An 18,326-nucleotide genomic window follows, 5' to 3' on the forward strand; every position below is an offset into this window, starting at 1 on the left:
GCGGGCCAGCCCAGAGGAAGTGAAGGGGAGGGCTGCGGAGCAAGCAGCACCCCGGGAGTGAAGTGGGGCACGCGGGCCCGGCCCCCCCAAGCACGCTCCGGTGACCCGGCCGCCAAACCGACGGCCAGATGGATGGCTAAGGAGGTCACTTTTCCGGGCACACGCTCGAGCACAGAACAAAGGGCTAAACATGCTCCGATCCCGCTCCACCTCCAGGGCCCCGGTTACCTGCGCAGGTGAGTGGGGTGGGGCCGGGCCTGTTGAGGTTCCGGTCCCTACTTCCTGCGCTGCTCGGGCCACCGCTTCCGCCCAGGTGCCCAGAGCGGTGGGGATCGGCCACCTCCTCCCCCTAGTTTCTGGTGAAACTGAGTCAGAGCGGCCGGGGCGGAGTAGATATTAACCCCAGCGCCGCTGGCCTCGACCACGCCCGGAGTGCCTCCGCTGGAGCTTCCCAGCCGAGTTTCCCGAGCACCTGCCCCGCAGCTCCAAGATCCCCGACCCCTCCCCCGCAGCCTGGTCCCTCCCAGAGAGGCGGAGGCCTGGGGGCGCTCTGCCCCGGGCCGCGTCCCTCGAGGCTGCCCTACGCAGCTCTCCACCTCGCTGGGATGGGGGGCCCTGCACCCGTATCCCTGGAGGCTCAGACACGCCAGGACTCTAGCGAAGTCCGGCACATGAGAGTTGGGCGTTCTGGTGCGGCTGCCTCCCGCCTCCTTTTCGGGCCCCGGCCAGCATTTCCAGCTCCAGGCCTGAGGCGCTTGTAAAGGGGCGGGGGGTGGAGAAATGGGGGAAAGCCCGGAGCGAATGACCTTGTCGTCGTCGTCAGCCCTCGGGAAATGTTTTCCATTTCGTGGAAGAGATCCCAGAAGCTGTGTGGCTGCACCTTTGTGAACTGGAATCTGGGTGCCTGCTCCTTTGTCACCGCCCTGGCCCGTCCTGGGAAAGCCCTCCTTTCTGCCAGAATGAGAAACTAAGGCGAGTTCCTGCTGCCAGGCTTCCCTGTTTGACGGCAGTGGTTCCCTGTTGTTTGAGGCCATTCCTCATCTTGTACTAACCTTTACTTTTGTTTACTTTCATGTCTGTCGGAACTGAGATCCTGTTTGCGCTCATGTGTCTGCTGTTCCTTCCCCTGAATCGCAGGTTTCTTCTCCTTCACCAAAGGGGTGCTCCCGGTCTAGAGGTGGCCACTTGCTTCCAGGGAAATGCCATCCTTGGAAGCTAGAGGTTCCAGCTCATGAAAGTCGCAGAGTTAATGACCTTCACAGAACCATGGACTCCTCATTGCTTTTCCTGAGTGAAGAACTCCTCTTAAAGACCATCCCATACAGAGCAAGACTGGTCCTATTAATTCTCTCCCATAGAGAGATTCTACACCTTTTCACCATGACTTAACACCCCCCTCTCCCACCCAAAGAGAACATTCTTCTTAATTGGTCATCTAGAGCAACTTTGCCTACTAGGTCTTGTAGCCAACCCTTGGCTCATTTTCCTGGCTGAACAGCAACGTCTCCCAGTTGCCCACTTTATAGGGGGTGGGGGTGGGATCTGGGGTCTGTCTCCCTTTCTCTGGATTTTCTGTTTTTCCACAGCCCCTGGCACGGTGGTGGATGTAGGGCAATCAATGATGGTAATGCTGGGAATACAGCAAATGATTGTGCAGTTACTGGAGAGAAAGAGTTTTGTGATTTGATTCCTGCCTCCCCCAATACCTGATACATACAGGAATCCTAACACAGGAGACTATTACCTTATGGTAATATTACATTACCATAGATTTATCATTACTACATCCATTATCCATGCCATTACAAAACCTACTTCTTTCAAACACTGACAATGCCCAAATCCTGTTCCTCAGCACTTTCCACATATTGCCGCAGATGCTCAAAGCAAACCAAGAAAGTAGGTACTATTTTTATCCCTGTTTTACAGATGAGCAAACAGTCTCAGACAAGCGAACTAACTTGTCAAGTCACATGGCAGTTAGGTGACAGAGTGGGGACTAGAGTCCCAGCAGGCCCATTCCATTGCTACAGTGGGCTTTTCTGCTCTTGCAGTTCTGAGTTCAGATGCAAATTCCACCCTCAGATTCAACTTGCCTGAAATGAAAACTCATTTTCAAGTGGTAAGCAGCCACCATTAGTTGAGATGCTTACTGTGTGCCAATTGACATATATAATTGCTAATTCTCATGACAACTCTGAGATTAGTTTCCACTTTGCAAAGAAGCTTACTAACTCCATCAAGATCACATAAGAAGAGTGGGAGGCAAGGCTGGATAGGAGTTGAGCTTGTAGGCTTCACACTGAGACTACTGGGTTTAATTCCCTTTTCTGTCTCTTACTATTGGTGTGGCCTTAGGCAAGTTATTTAACCCCTCTGTGCCCTAGTCTCCTTGTTCACAAAATAGGGTTTCCTGGGGTTATAAGGATTAAATGAATGAATACAGAGAAAATAGTTGACACTGTGAGTGCTTAATAAATGTTACCTGGGAGAAAAGTGATAGAGCCAGAATTTTATCCCAAGTCTCTCTGACATTCAAACAAACAAACAAACAAACTACTTTTCCCACTATCTTATGCTGCTTCTTATATACTAAAAAGAAAAACTACATCTGAAGGGGAAAAAAGATAGTCCAACAAAGTGGTGAAAGTGATGGCATTTGAATGGTGGGAATACGGGGTAAGATCTTTTTAGTTTTTAAATTATTTCCCTTTAGTGAGCATGGAATGCTTCCATAAGGAAGAGAGAAATATGTCATGACAACCTCCACAGTCATCACATTTAGCCCCAAATCGCTCTGTCTCCACATTCTCTCCTGGCCTCACTGTCCCAGTTACTTAAGAGTTATCTGTGATCCCTGCCTTTCTTTGGGGTTTCCCTCCAAATGTCCAGCCAGCCCCTGCGTCCTGACAGTCTTTCTTGGTAATGGCTCACATCTATCCCTTCATGTCTATTGCTACTGCTGCCCTTGCTCTGGGCTCTGTGCCAGCTTCCAGATGGACTCCCAGCCACCCTGTGCACTGCATGAGGTTCCCTCCTCCAGCCCTGCCTTCCTCTCTCCTTCACCTATGCAGACCCTGGGTGACCCCCATGAGCCTCTCTGGCAGTGTGTACAGAGCCAGCTGTTCCCTGGATGAATGCATAAGGTTTCATTTGTGGCGAGGCTGTTTGGGGGCCTTAGTTAAAGCCCTTCCCTTTACATATAGGAAACAGGCCCAGAGATTTGTCCTTGATTTGTTCAGAGACATGTCGCTAGTATGTGGCAGAGGCCAACCCAGACGTCAGGTCTCTTGACTGTCAATCTTGGGTCCTTTCCATGATTCTGATCTACCTTTCTACAAAGCATTTCCAGATTATGTTGTTTTCTAATTCTATATTCCAAGCCCAAGGACAGGTGTCTGGATGAGTTAGCTCTTTTTTTTTAGACCATGTGGCTCACTCCCCCTTTGTGAACTTGGGGGGAAAAGAAGGCATGAGTTTATGCTATAGCCTTCATTCCCATTGGCCGTATCACCAGTACGAACCATTGCTCTTAGGAGTGGGTGATTTGGTAAAAAGATTCAGTCCTTAACACCACAACTAGAAAAGGAACACTGAGTGCCTTGTCTCAGATGGCGGTGTGGTGGTTTCTAGGGGTAGGTGTGGCGGATTGTCCACAAACATGGCCAGATAGTAGATCCAACCTCACCTTCCTGTATGTACAGGCTATTCTTCCTACCAAGAGGTGGCATCTATCTTTCCCTTCCCTTTGTTACTTGGCTTGGACCAATAGGACATAACAAAGTGGTGCCATGTGACTTCCAGGCCTCAAAGTGGTGCCCTGTGGCTTCCATTTTTCCCTCTTAGGACCAAGTGTGATACAAAGAAATTTGATCACCCTGCAGGAGAGAGAGGCCACTGGAAGATAGCAGGACCCTGGAGGATGAGAGACTCTTAGGGAGAGAGGGTCCAGCTATGTCACAGTCAACACCAGCCGAGGAGCATTCTTAGCCCCAGTCAAGCCGCCCCAGCAGAGATTAGCTGCACCTAAAATCCTCCCCAAGTTGCAGAATCATATGCACATAAATGGCTGTTTGTTTTCGCCTTTAAATTTTGGGGTGGTTTGTTATGTGGCAATAATAACTTGAAACAGAAGGATAATGTATTTACAGAATAAATTTTAGTTTTAATAATCTAAATGAAAGCCCACTAATTCCCTTGATAATGTAGAACCAAGATTTTTTTATAAGGAATTGTGGGGAAAGTAATGCAATAGGTGAGGCTGCTGTCATTGGTTTAATCTTTGTTTAAAGGTGACAGGTCCTCTCAGATACTGCTGCAGCCCTAAAAGGGACATTTTTGAAGAATTCTACTGATGTCAGCAATGTTCACAATAGGGCCGCCGGTGGCTCAGGCGGTTGGAGCTCCGTGTTCCTATCTCCAAAGGCTGCCGGTTTGATTCCCACATGGGCCAGTGAGCTCTCAACCACCAGGTTGCTGGTTCAACTCCTGTAAGGGATGGTGGGCAGTGCCCCCTGCAAGTAGAAAATGGCAACTGGACCTGGAGCTGAGCTGTGACATCCACAACTAAGATTGAAAGGACAACAACTTGACTTGGAAAAAAGGCCTGGAAATAAACACTGTTCCCCAATAAAGAATAAAGTCCCGTTCCCCTTCCCCAATAAAATCTTTTTAAAAAAATGTATTTCTTGAATAAAAACAATAGTTTTTAATGTTTCCCAAATAATTATATATATATATATATATATATATACACACACATATATATATATAGCATTTTCTCAACTATGTTAAATATATATAGTTGAGAAAAGACCAGAAAGAAACTTGCCAGGATGTTAGCAATTGTGGTTTTTGTGTTGTGAGATTATGGGCAATTTTTAATGTTTTAGAAAATTTAGAAATGTTTCTAAAATGAACATGTTTTTCTTTTATAATAAAAATTTTTAGTAAGAGAAAGAAGAGGCATTTAAGAACAGCCTAGTTCTGATGGAGTCTGCCTACTGCCCATTTTATCCCACCATTGGACCCACGCCAGGTCAAGAAAGCAGGGCAGACTCTACCCATGCCCACACCTTCTCTGTTTCCCTGCCCTCATGTGGCTCTGCCATTGTGTTGGTTTTTTTCTTCCCATCTTACCTTGGATCTTGAATTCCCTTACCTTGGACAAATTTACTGATGAATGGTGACATGTGTAGGCCAGTGAGATGTATCTCGATGCTGAGATGGAAAGATGTAAATAAGGAGCCTTAGATTATAAATAATGGGCATAACTAATTTGTGTGCCATTGAGTTTCACCAGGGCCGTGCTATGTGCTCATGAAGAATCCCACCAATTCCCTGTTGACAGATGAGGAAACAGGCTCAAAGAGGCTCCGTGCATGAACCTGTCTGTGTCCCTATGTAGGCATCCATGAAGTTGGCATATTCATGTGTCTCCAGTCCATCACCAAGTTCTGTTAAATACTACCCCCTAAATAGCTCTCAATCTGTTCACTTCATATTATTGACAACACTACCTGCCCCCGTCAAGCCCTACAGCAATGGTCTCCTAATTGGTTTTCTCCAGCCCTTCTGCACCCTCATCCTTTCTCTTCAACTGCCGGGGTTATCTTCTAGAAATTTAAATCTGAACCCAACCACCATTGCTTAAAATTTTGCAGTGATCCCCAATGCTCTTAGGATGGAGACAAAACTCCTTAAAATGGTTCACTGGGCCCTGTGGAGATCCCTCTATCCCTTCTGTCTCATGGCCCCCCTCTTCTCTCTGTTCTAGCCCCATGGACCTTCTCTTAGTTCCTTGTACTCACCATCTCACCACAGGGCCTTTGCATATGCTCTGCTTTCTGCTAGATCCATTCCTGTTGACCCCTGTGCCTAGTTAACTCCTACTCATCCTTCAGACCTCCTTTCAGATGTTACCACTTGCTAGATCACACCCTCAATAGACGTTCTTACAGCATCTTTTACCTTTTCTTCAGATCACTAAATATAGTTACAGTTTTACATTTAGTCAATTAGTTGATTATTTGTTTATTTTCACACTAGACTGTAAGTTCCACAAAGGCAGGAACTGTTCTCTTTTGGATCACCAATCCCTGGTACTGAGCATATCGCTTGGCCTACTAGAGGAGATCATAAAATCTTTGTTAAATGAATGAGTTAATGAGTGAACAAAACCCATTGACTCTTCTGATCTGGTTCCTTTTCCTGAAAAGGCTACCAAGCCCTTCAGAAGACTGGAAGCAGAAGAGGGAGGTAACTATCATAATAATGCTTGCCCATCACAGAGTGTCAAAGTAATAGGAGAGTCTACAGGCTGCATTTTAGATGCCTCCCTTCCCCTGCTCATTCCCACCCTCTTCCAAAGAGGGCCAGAAAGGAAGCCACTGCAGAGAAGTCTCAGGGCCAGCCTTTGCCAGACAGAGCCTCACCAGGCAGGCAAGGGAGAATGGGAAGGTGAGGAAAGGAAGGAAATAGGAATCTACTGAGAAAGGACTCTGTTTTGGATACCATGCTAAATGTTTACATACATCATCTCATTGAATCCTCCCAAAACCCCATATTGCAGGTGAGAAAACAGACTTAAAAACTTTGTGAAACTTGAATGTCATAAAACCAATGCAGGGCAAAGCTGAGTTTGAATTCAGATGTCAGCCTTCCTCCAAAGTCTGGGCTTGTCCAGGCTTCCATCCTGGCCGCCAGCCCTCAAACGCCTCCTTTACTCTGTTAACTTAGGGCCTAAAATTGGCCCTAAGGATTTACTTATCCGTTGGCCTTTGTCTAAAGCTGAGGTGTATGACGGTTGAAGTCGATAGCTGGGAAACAGAAACTCAACATCATAAAGGCAACGGCTACCAGCCCTAAAAAGAAATATTTAAATAAAAATTGGAATGTGAAAAGTAAAGGAAATGGAGTTAATGTGAGTTAATTTCTCATCCTTCATATTTTGTCTAAAACAGACAAATTTATGATATTACATAAGGGGATAATGGTAGCCACAGGGGAACTAAAAACAGAAGCTGTTGGTGGGGGTTGCCTCTGGGGAGTAGAGCTGAGGAAAGGAGAGAAACTTTAATTTTTCATTTGTTTTTCCTTCTGAGCTGTTTATTTTTTATTTTTTTAATCATAGTGTTCTTCTGTAACTTTTCTAACAAGTTTAGAAATTTTTTATCACAAAGGACTAAACAGACAAAAATACCCTTCCTTTAGAATGCAAGTATGTCTAAAAGTAGTAGTCCTTACATCAGGGTAAAAGTTAGTCTGCAAGTTTCCTCTGTGTTAAGAAAGATGGAATCAGGGGAGGGTCATGTGATAATAAACATGGCTTCCTAAGCAGTTGCCTCTGGGGAACAGGAATTGGAGACACACTTGATAAATTTTCCCGTGCAAGTGCACCGGGCCAGGCTAAGCGAGGAGCCACTCTTCCCTCACATTCAGACACACCCAGACACAAAAGGGTCTCCATGAGGGCAACAGATAACTGATAGGTCGGCCAGTAAAGGAACACACATGGTCAGGCAAGTTAAGAAAGTTTTTATTGTAAGAGAGCAAGAGTTTATCCGGCTGAGCATCAGATGGCTACAGCCGGGCTGCATATCTAAAGCAGACTTGCTGCCCCGAAGGAGGGGTGAGGAGGGTTTTATAGCGACTGTGCTGACAGGGTAGCATTGTTTGAACAGAAAATGCTGACTGCCTGTGAGCCAGTAGCTGTTTTGTGGCGTTTTCTCTTATCACAAGTTTGGCTCTGTCTGCAGGTGCAGGCCAACAGACATTTTGTTGTGTGTTTTTTTTTTCATGTTGTTGTTTTCTTGCAGACATGGCTCTGTCTGTAAGTCAAGGTCTCTGAGACCTAACTTTCAGAGACCTAACAGTAAGTCAAGGTCTCTGACATTCAGAGACCTACCAACAAACACCCCTCTAAATATCCCTGGAGGAACTGTCCCTCAAAAGTGCCATACTCTGAGCAGGAGCTTCTGCCTGCCAGGGACACTGCTCCTGCTGGTTCCATCTGACTGCCGTTTCTTAGGGGCTGGGTGGATCTAGGCCCAGGGAGGTGGAATGCAGAGGCTTCTCAGGTGAGTGTGACTCAGGTCCTGTTCCAGAGCTGGCCATAGAGCATAGATCACAGTCCTGCACCCCTCAGGACCCAAGGGCCCCTTCCTCCTCCCAAGGCATGGCACCGGCTTGACCTTTGCTCATCTGCAGTTTATGTCACTTTGGACCCCAGCAGCTGCAGAAAGGAAAGCTGGGGCACAACTCAGCTCAGGAGTGCCACTCTCTGGCAGCTAACAGCAGGGAGCCCAGAGTCTGGCATTCCCAGCACCAGACAAAGACCTGTTGATCTTTGACCCCTGCCTCTCCCAAAGCCTTGGCCCTGCCTTCCTCCCTCCCCCCTTTCTTCCCTGTGGGCCTCCTGTTCTCTGTCTCTTCACTTCCCTGGCACCCTTGCTCTAACTGGCAGTTTTTCCCAGCATCTTGCCCAGGCTAATCCTTCCATGCTGTCTTCAAGCCCAGCTTCCTGCACATCTCCCAACCCTGACAGGGAGAACCCAAGTAAGAAGGTCCAGTGGGCTTCTGGGAAGAGAAGGACGTCATCCACAGACTCAGACTCAAAGTCTTACGCTGACCCCTCCAAAGTGTCCAGATCCCGGAGACCCAGCCGGCTGACAGTGAAGTACGACCGGGGGCAGCTCCAGCGCTGGCTGGAGATGGAGCAATGGGTGGATTCGAAGGTTCAGGAGCTCTTCCAGGTGGGTAGCATGGGGAAGGGTGGGAGGACATGGGGGGCCTGGGGCCCAGCCAGAGGGCCGAGAGAGCCTGCTGGGAGATCTCAGGAAACGGGACATGGGTTTGCACCCAGAAATCTGGCCCCTGTGATCTGGACTGGGCCTCTGTCTTCATAATCTGGGGAAGGTCTTTTACCATCCCTGAGACTTAGTTTCCTAATTTCTAAAATGGGGTTATAAATGCCTGTCATATTTCCTTTTAGGACTTTTTGGATGCTTAAATGAGATAATAGAAGGGCTATTATTTTTTATTTTATGTCTTTATTTACTCTCATCTTCAACACATGTACATGGCTAGAGCTACATTGTCCAGTACTGCAGCTATCTGCCATGTGTATCTATTTAACTTCAAATGAATGACAATCACAGAAAATTATAAGTTCAGTTTCTCAGTCTCATAGCCACATTTCAAGTGCCCAACAGCCGCACGTGGCTAATGGCCACCATATTGTCAGCACAGATACAGAACGTTTTCATCGTCTCATCATAGGCAGCATTGGACTAGAACGTCAGAGTAACCATAGCTAACACCAGCAGCTGACCTAGCCTTGGCCCTGGCTCTGACTGACTTTCCTCAACCCCCACCCCCCTGAATAGGACGGGTCTTGGCCCTTTGTCATGAGAAGTGGCACTTTTTTATACCTCCAAATCGGGATCCTAGAGAAATGGCAACCGCTGCCTCAATGACAAGAATAACATTTTGAGCACTTAAGTATTTGCTAGGCATTGTGACCAGCATTTGACATGCATTATTTCAATTCAGCCTCCCCACGACTCCATTAGGTAGGCACTGTTTTACCATGGAGGAAATGGAGGCTTAGAGATGTGGAGTAAATAGCCCAAGGTCACACGACGAGGAAGCTGCCAGACCCGGAGCTGCAGCTGGGGCTCTGCCTCAGAACCTGAGCATTTATGTGAGCAGCTAGTGGTTCTCCACCCCTGAAGTACCTCAGAAAGGAGCCAGTGTCCTGGCTGCACCTCAACTGAATTTAATTTAGATCTATTAGGTTAGCGTAAAAGTAACCGCTGTTTAAAAGATGAAAAATAATTGCAAAAACCGCAATTACTTTTGCACCAACCTAATACTAGAGTGGGTCCCAAGCACTGGTCTTTTTTATAAGCTCTACAGTTGCTTCTAGCATGTGGCTGGCGGACAACCCCTGCACCGAGCCAGAAACCAAGAGTCCTCCTTCATATGCCACGGTTCTTGTTTCTCCTTCTTCTTGACTCAGGTCTTTGTTTTCTCTTTGGAGGCAGTGGGGGCCTGTGATTTTTCCAAGTAGGGGCTGTCTGAGCAGCCCTGTGGTTGGGCGTGGGGAAGAGTGATACCGTGGCCCAGGCTCACTGGGTCATGTGTCACTTTGGTCCAGGTGTTGACCATGTCCCCTGCAGCATCCTGGGCCCACTCATGGAGGGTGGGACATGCCCTGGAGCTGGAGCAGGAGAGGCACATTTTCTTGGCCTGTGTCTGCTCTGACCTTGCAAGACACCTCCACTGCCTTTCACTACCGCCCGCAACCTCCCTTTCGGAATCAGTTTCGATTTCAGAATTGTTGTGCACTTGTCTGAAAAGTCTCGTATTTCAGACACCGCAGGGCAAATCCTTCTGGGCATCACAGAACCATGTTTTACAAGATTAAGGCACGGGGTGGGGGTGGGGGGAGAAGACTGTACAATAATGAGTTCATAACATTGGAAAACAGGACACGTGGGAGGACCACTCCCAGGCAATGACCAAAATAAAATACCTGGCATGCAGTTGCCATAGCAATTGTCCAAAGGTGCCAGGTAGCAGCAGTTCCTCTCCCAATCCCTGCTCATTTCAGCAGGAAGAAGCCAAGTGGCTGGGAAAGCTCCAGGTGACTGGTCACCTTGGGCAGAGATGGAGGCAACACAGTCTCCCGGCTTACCCTACCTTCACAGAGCCCCTGGACACCCACCAGGGCTCTCCTCAATGTGCCTACCTTAAATGGCATCCCTGGGAATGGTTCTGGGGATGCATCACTACTTATTTAGTTTTTATACTGGGACCCAATCTTCCTTTGTTGGAGGGTCCCACCTCTTCTCCCTAGGTGTACAGCCTGTTTTGAGGTCTTCAGAGGAGCCAAATCTGGGTTCAACAAAATAAATAGATTTGGGCCCCTAGATCTTCTATTGTCCAGAGGTAATGTGGGTTTGGCTTCTAAGTAGGGACATAAACACTCATAACTTTCTCCTGTTTTACAAAGACTCTTGCTCAACCATGTGCCCCCCTCTAGTTACCGTCTCCTATTTCATGTATCCTTTACAACAAGTCTCCTTAAAGAATTTGTCCACATTCACTTCCTTTGCTTAACTTTCTCCTTCCTATCACCATTCAAACCACCGAAATCTGGCTTATGTTCCCACCACTCTATTGAGAGCTCTTGCCAAGGTCACCGATCACTTGGGATGAGATCTAATGTACATATTAGTAGGGGACACTGTTGACCACCCCAGATTTTTGAAACATTTCTATAGCTTCCATGACACTATCTTTTCCTGGTGGCATCTGGCATTTTGATGCAGCCCTCTTGGTGTGGTGAGATTTTAAGAAACAACCTATTAAGCTTCCAACTTTAAAAAAGTATTGTCAGGGTGGCCGGTTAGCTCAGTTGGTTAGAGCGTGGTGCTAATAACACCAAGGTTGCCGGTTCGATCCCCGTATGGGCCACTGTGAGCTGCGCCCCCCTTAAAAAAAAAAAAGTATTGTCAATGAATGTGTCAAATAAACATCGTTAGCTCATTTCTGAATCTTACTCTATTGCTGGTACTGTGGCAGAGATCAGGAGAAAAGGGGACTGAGTAAGTAGTGGAGGTGAGAAAGGGGTCAAATTAGGCAGCATCTGGCAGGAAACCACTATGTGTAATATAGAGTCACATGTGTACCACACTTGTTCATCTCAGCAGATGTTTGATATATCTGCTCATTTTCTGAGAATTCACAATGTACTTAAGGAAAGGAATATTTAGATTATTATATGAACCCATATTCCAAACTCCAGACTGCAGTGGCAATCTGACACTCAGTAATATACATACCTTATATTCAGTATACACAGTTAACATCATAAGTGATATAAAAATGATTTTTAGGCTGCACTAATACTTTTTTAGAGGCAGAATTCTAATCATTAGAATATATCTTTATTATTTGACCCCACCTTCCACCTTCTGGGATTCCAATTATACATATGTCAGACCACTTGATATCATCCCACAGGTCACCAAAACTCTGATCTGTTCCCTTCTTTTTCACCTCAAGGGTTTGTTTTCTTTCTGCACTTCATTTTTGACTAGTTTCATTGGCTATATCTTCAAGTTCAACAGATCCTTTTTCTGCAGTGTCAAATATGCTATGAATTCAATCCAGTAAATTTTTTATTTAAAATATTGTATTTTCCATCTCTAGATGCTCCATTTGATTCTCATATCTTTTATTTCTCTCAATTCTATGTTCATGTTTTCCTTGTCTGATAATTCTGTCATCTCTATCATTTCCAGGTCTGCTTTTATTAAGTGAGTTTTCTCCTGGTTATAGGTCACATTTCCTGTTTCTTGGCAGAATTAGTGATTTTTGACTGGGTACTGGATTGTATTGTGAATTTTATGTTGTTGAGTAACTGTAAATAAAGACTGTTGGGCTTTGTCCTGGTAGGTAGTTTAGTTATTTGTGGTTCAGTTTGATCCTTCTGAGACTTGTTTTTTAAGCTCCATTAGCAAGAGTCTAGAGTAGCCTTTAATCTAGAAACTAATTTACCTTAATAGTAAAGCATGGCCCATCTGAGGTCTCTGCTGAATCTCTGCATGATCATTAATGACTGTCTATATATTCTGGCTGAGTGGAATTTTGATTTGTCTCCAGTCCTCTGCGAGGTCTGAAACTTTTCATCCCTATAATCTCAGTGTCTCATAGGACCTGGCCTTGTGAAGTTTACCCTATGAATGTGCATCTTGTGTTCAGCAAAGACTCAAGAGACCCCTTATGCAGATTTCTAGAGGTCTCTGTCTTTATAACGCCCTCCTCTCCAGAACTTTGTCCAGCAACTTCCAGTCACCTCTACCCTGAATTTTGCTCTCTGTCATATCAATTTAGCAAGACCACTGTGTTCTACTTGGGCGCTTCCTCTCAACTCTGTCATCTGGAAATTTCCTCCAGGAAGAAAGCCGGGGCAATTATAGAGTTTACGTTTTTCATTTCCCTTTTCTCTCAGGTAGTCCCGAGTTATCTGTTGTCCAATGTCTGAAAATGTGGTTCATTTAGTTTTGTCTAATTTTATAGTTACTTATGTTGGGAGAAGAAATCTGGTTCCTGTTACTCCATCAGGACCAGAAGCATAAATAACTCTTGCTCAGCCTTCTGATCTCAGATTAGAGGGCATTTCTTCCAGGAAGCCTTCCTAAACCCCAGGCTTGGTGAGGTTCCCTTTCCATGTGTTGTCATAGTATCTCATCACAGTGCTTATCCCCCTCTTTGCAACTGTCTTTTTATTTGTCTATATCCCTCAGGAGACTATAAGCTTTTCAAGGGCAGTATGATGTGTGTCTGTCTTGCTACTATGGCCCCAACACTCATCACAGTGCTTGGTGCATAGAATGCTTTCAATAGATATGCATTAAATGAATGAATGCTGAATCAGATGAGCTAGAAACCAAGGAAGCAAAGGGGAAACTCTGGAGTTTAGGGTGAAAGAGCTAACTTAGAACCCTAGCACTGTTTATTTTTCAGAAAGTACTGAAGGACCAAAACTGTGAACAGTGGTTACCCCTTGGCAGTGGGAAGAGTGAGAGGATAGATGAGCCTTTTTTTTTTTTTAATTAACTTTACAAGGCCTGACAATTAAGTTCACAAACGTTGCACCGATGTTGCTAACCATTTTTGATAGGGTTTTTTCATTATGAATTTGTACCAGCTGGACAACACAGTTAACCAATTTACTATTTGGAAGTGCTGAAAAGGCTGCATGGAAAAGTTACACCACCTGAACTTTTTGCCAACAATTCATGGCTCTTGCCTCACGACAATGCACCAGCTCACACAGCACTGTCTGTGAGGGAGTTTTTAGCTCGTAAACAAAAACTGTATTGGAACACCCTCCCTACTCATCTGATCTGGCCCCCAGTGACTTCTTTCTTTACCTGAAGATAAAGGAAATATTGAAAGGAAGACATTTTAATGACATTCAGGACATCAAGTGTAATATGATGACAGCTCTGATGGCCATTGCAGAAAGAGTTCTGAAACTGCTTTGAAGGGGGACTAGGTGCTGGCCTCAGTGCATAGCTTCTCAAAGGGAGTACTTCGAAGGTGACCATAGTGATAGTGATATTCAGCAATGAGGTATGTAGCACTTTCTGGGATGAGTTCGTGAACTTAATTGTCTGACTGGCAGAGAGTAAAATTTGCCCATTTGAAATCTATATTTGAATACACTTGCCATATGTATCCACTACCCTAATCAAGATATGGGACACTTCCCCCAATAGCACTTACCTTTAAACAAATTATACAACTTAGTTACTCAGTACATCTGTTTTTATTATGTCTCCCCAACTGCCCTTAACATGTAGGCTCTTCGAGGGCAGGATCTTTCTTTTGTTCACTGAAGTTCCCAAGTTCACAATGCTGAATTGATAGTAGTCATTTGATACATATTTGTTGAATAAGTTCCAAAGGATTAAATAATAAAGTCGAAAAGGTAAAGTTATCAAACCTCTAGAAAAATGTGAAGGTGAATATCAAATATTTATCCAAGTCAGTATGGAAAGAACTTGCTAAGCATTAAAAAAAGGAAGCAAAACCTAAACTGGAAAAGGCCATTAGATTCAACTCTATAGACACATACGCTTATTTCCCCAACCCCTCCCCCAAACACAAATGATATTTCTCTCATATGTGGAATGCTAGAGCTAATCTGAAAGTTTCTTTTTTTGAAAAGACTTTAGATCGGTAAGAAAAACTGAACAAATTAATAGGAAAATGGATAAGGCAGCCGTTCTTGAAGTGTGTTCTGGTGACTCCAGGGGCCCCCAAGATCCTTTCAGGGCTCCATGATTATTTCCATAATAATACTAAGATGTTATTTGCCTTTTTCACTATGTTGACATTTGCACTGATGATGCAAAAGCAACGGTGACCCTTTGCATGAATCAAGAAAGTGACACCAACGTGTGCCAGTAATCACGTTCTCCACCACCACACCCCTTTTACTGAAGAAAGTCCTTGATAAAGCGGTAAAAAAATTATTAAGCTGATTAAATCTTGGCCCTGGAGTTCCCATCTTTTTTTAAATAGATTTTTATTTTTAGAGCAGTTCTAGGTTCACCGTAGAAGTGAGCAGAAAGTATGGAGAGTTCCTATATCCCTGTTGTCCCCATACAGGAGTAGTGTCCCCAACTAGCAGCATTCCCCACTAGAGCAGTGAATTAGCTACAGTTAGCTATATCAAAACATCATAATCACCCAAAGTCCATATTGTGTATTAGGATTCATTCTTGGTGTTACACATTCTATGGGTTTCGATGAATGTACATTGACATGTATCCACCACTATAATTTCATACAGAGAGTTTCACTGCCCTAAAAATCCTCTGTGCTCCACCTCTTCCTCCCGCCCGACCCCCTAACCACTGATCTTTTTGCCTTTTCCAGAATCTCATATAGTTGTAATTATACAGCATGTAGCCTGTTCAGATTGGCTTCTTTCGCTTAGTAATATGCATTTAAGTTTCCTCCATGTCTTTTCATGGCTTGATAGCTCATTTTGTTTTAGCGCTGAATAATATTCCATGTCTGGAAGTACCATGGTTTGTTATCCATTTATCTCCTGAAGGACATCTTGGTTGTATCCAAGTTTGGGCAATTATAAATAAAGCTGCTATAAGCATTTGTGTGCGGTTTTTGGTATGTGGACATTTTCAATTCATTTGGGTAAATACCAAGAAACACAATAGCTGGATTATATGGAAAAAGTGTGTTTAGTTTTGTACGAAACTGATAAACTGTCTTCTAAAGTGGCTGTACGGCTTTGCATTCCCACCAGCAATGAATGAAAGTTCCCATTGCTCTGCATCCTTCCCAGCATTTGGTGTTGTCAGTGTTTTGGATTTTTTTACCATTTTCATAGGTGTGTAGAGGTATCTCATTGTTGCTTTAATTTGCAGTTCCCTCATGACATATGATGTTGAGTATCTTCTCGTATGCTATTTGCCATCTGAATATCTTCTTTGGTGAGGTATCTGTTTAGCTCTTTTGTCCATTTTTTAATTGGGTTGTTCATTTATTATTGTTGAGTTTTAAGAGTTCTTTATATATTTTGGATAACAGTCCATTATGAGATATATCTTTTGCAAATATTTTCTCCCAGTCTGTAACTTATCTTATTCCCTTGAACTTCTTTCATTTTTAACTATATAAACTCTATATTGTTTAAAAATTTTAATGACTATAATAACTTTTAAAGACAGCTTTAATTGAGATATGATTCACATACCACACAATTCACCCCTTTAAAGTGTACAATTCAGTGGTTTTAAGTATCTTCACAGGGTTGTACAACAATCACAATCTAATTTTAGGCCATTTTATCACCTAAAAGAAACTCTGTAGCCATTAGCAGTCACACCTCATTCCCTACCACCACCACTCCCTAAGAAATCACTAATCTACTTTATGTCTCTGTAGATTTATCTATTCTGGACATTTCATACAAATTAAATAGCATAATATGTGGCCTTTCATAACTAGTTTCTTTCACTAACAATGTTTTCAAGGCTCATCCGTGTTGTAGCAAGAATCAGAGCTTTGATCCTTCTCATTGAGAAGTAATGGTGTATGGCTGCGTCATATTCTATTTATCCCTTCATCAGTTGACGGGCGTTTGGGTTGTTTTCACATTTTGGCTATTATGGTTCATGCTGCTATGAACATTCATGTGCAAATTTCTGTGTGGACATACGTTTTCATTTCTCTTGGGAATCCACCTGACAGTAGAATTGCTGGGTCAGATGATAACCTTATAGTTAACATTTTAAGGAACTGCCAAACAGCTTTCCAAAGGAGCTGCACCACTTTTCAATGTATATAACAATGTATATAACAATGTATATAACTTTTGAATTAAAAAGACATTGTTTTTAAAGAACCCTAGCGCTGTTTCAGGTAGAACACAGGTGTTCAGTAACTAAAGTGAGAAATAGGTGAGCTCCTGACAGTAAATTTCACTCCAGCACCACCTGGCCAGACCCCTCTGAGCCCCATGTGATTCCCAAACAGGATCAACCAACTCCTTCTGAGCCTGAGATTGACCTGGAGGCTCTCATGGAACTGCCCACAGAAGAGCAGAAGACTCAGTTGGAGGTAGAATGGGGCGCTGGGACCTGGGCTCAGGGGCTGGGGGCTGGAAACTGGGCTTGGACCAAGGGAATCCCAGGAACCCAGACCCTGCCTCCTTGGTTAGAGTGGGGAGAACCAAATCAGAGGGAAGAATTTCTGAAAGACTGATTTGGGGCTGTGGGAAAATGCTGTGTCTCGGGGACCCACTGTCTGCTCTCTTCTGCCCAGGCTATTCTCCGAGACTGCACCCGCCCCACAGAGGTAAGGATGCCCTGCTGATCTGTGGGTAAGAGGAGACCCAGTGGGGACGCAGCTAATGAATGGAAACCTTGGCCCTGGGTCTTTCTCCTCTTCCCTGGCTCTGGGGATACAGGGTGGGAGGGAGATTAGGGAAGGCAGTGTGGTCGGTCGGCTTATCCCCATGATTTAATCTCACCCGTTTCTCTCTCAGCCTTTTATCTCTGAGCTACTCAATCAACTCAAGAAACTCCGGAGACTCAGTCGGCCTCAGAAATAAACCTTCAGCAGCCTCAGCACTGCCAGGCCTGCCGTGAACCTCTAGATCCTGGGCTGAGAGGGAAACAGCTCCTCAGGACACACAAGGAACATGGAAGATGAGGGACATTTGGACACCCCTAGTGTATGTACAGTCACAGCTGGCTCCTGTCAGCTGGGCTTTCTGGAAGCCACGACTGGCACCCAGTGCTTTCCTTGGCAGCCAAGTGGATAAAACCTTTAGGAGCCCCAGCTGGAGTGTGGAGCATATCTGTGCTGAGGGACAGGGGAGGGTGAGGGTGAAGTGATATAGCAGAAGGCCAGCATCCTGAGTCATTCCACTATCCACACACCTCATCCATCCCTCCCTCCCTCTCTCCATCCAAATCGGCCTTAAGAATGAAAGTCATGGTTCTGCTTCAGAGAGATGACAATCTAGCAAGGCCTAGAGGCTAAGACACGAAGTACGCTGCATCACCAAGGACAGGAGCCCAGGTGGCACAGACTAGTTCTGAATCCTAGAGAGGTAACAGGAAAAAGCTCGTAGGGTCTGGAGCATCAAGGAAGGCTAGATCCTTCTCCCCTTCTAAATGATAAAGGAGGCCTCAGGCTGAGGACTGTTTCTTGAGCTGGCTTCAGCCAGAGGAAGAGAAAAAGCAGAGGGATGTAAAGGGCACATGCCGAGAGGT

General features: G+C 45.0%; 1 protein-coding gene across 6 annotated transcripts; it reads left to right on the plus strand.

Moving 5' to 3' along the window:
* The first annotated feature begins 103 nt into the window (after nt 1-103).
* On the plus strand, nt 104-17,889 carry PPP1R14D (protein phosphatase 1 regulatory inhibitor subunit 14D). 6 transcript variants are annotated; one of them, XM_074327906.1, is made up of 6 exons: nt 141-236; nt 7,971-8,078; nt 8,513-8,753; nt 17,083-17,166; nt 17,371-17,403; nt 17,594-17,889. In XM_074327906.1, the coding sequence occupies exons 2-6, from the start codon at nt 8,062-8,064 to the stop codon at nt 17,657-17,659; spliced, it is 441 nt and encodes a 146-aa protein (XP_074184007.1). In that variant the 5' UTR covers nt 141-236; nt 7,971-8,061; the 3' UTR covers nt 17,660-17,889. The 6 variants fall into 6 exon arrangements, with proteins under 6 accessions (XP_019581023.1, XP_019581022.1, XP_019581027.1 ...); XM_019725466.2 differs by having other exon boundaries at nt 149-236; nt 8,030-8,078; XM_019725469.2 differs by having other exon boundaries at nt 150-236; nt 8,030-8,078; nt 8,546-8,753.
* The last annotated feature ends 437 nt before the right edge of the window (nt 17,890-18,326 follow it).

The sequence above is a fragment of the Rhinolophus sinicus genome, linkage group LG03, assembly GCF_036562045.2.
Source record: "Rhinolophus sinicus isolate RSC01 linkage group LG03, ASM3656204v1, whole genome shotgun sequence".
Lineage (NCBI taxonomy): Eukaryota > Metazoa > Chordata > Mammalia > Chiroptera > Rhinolophidae > Rhinolophus > Rhinolophus sinicus.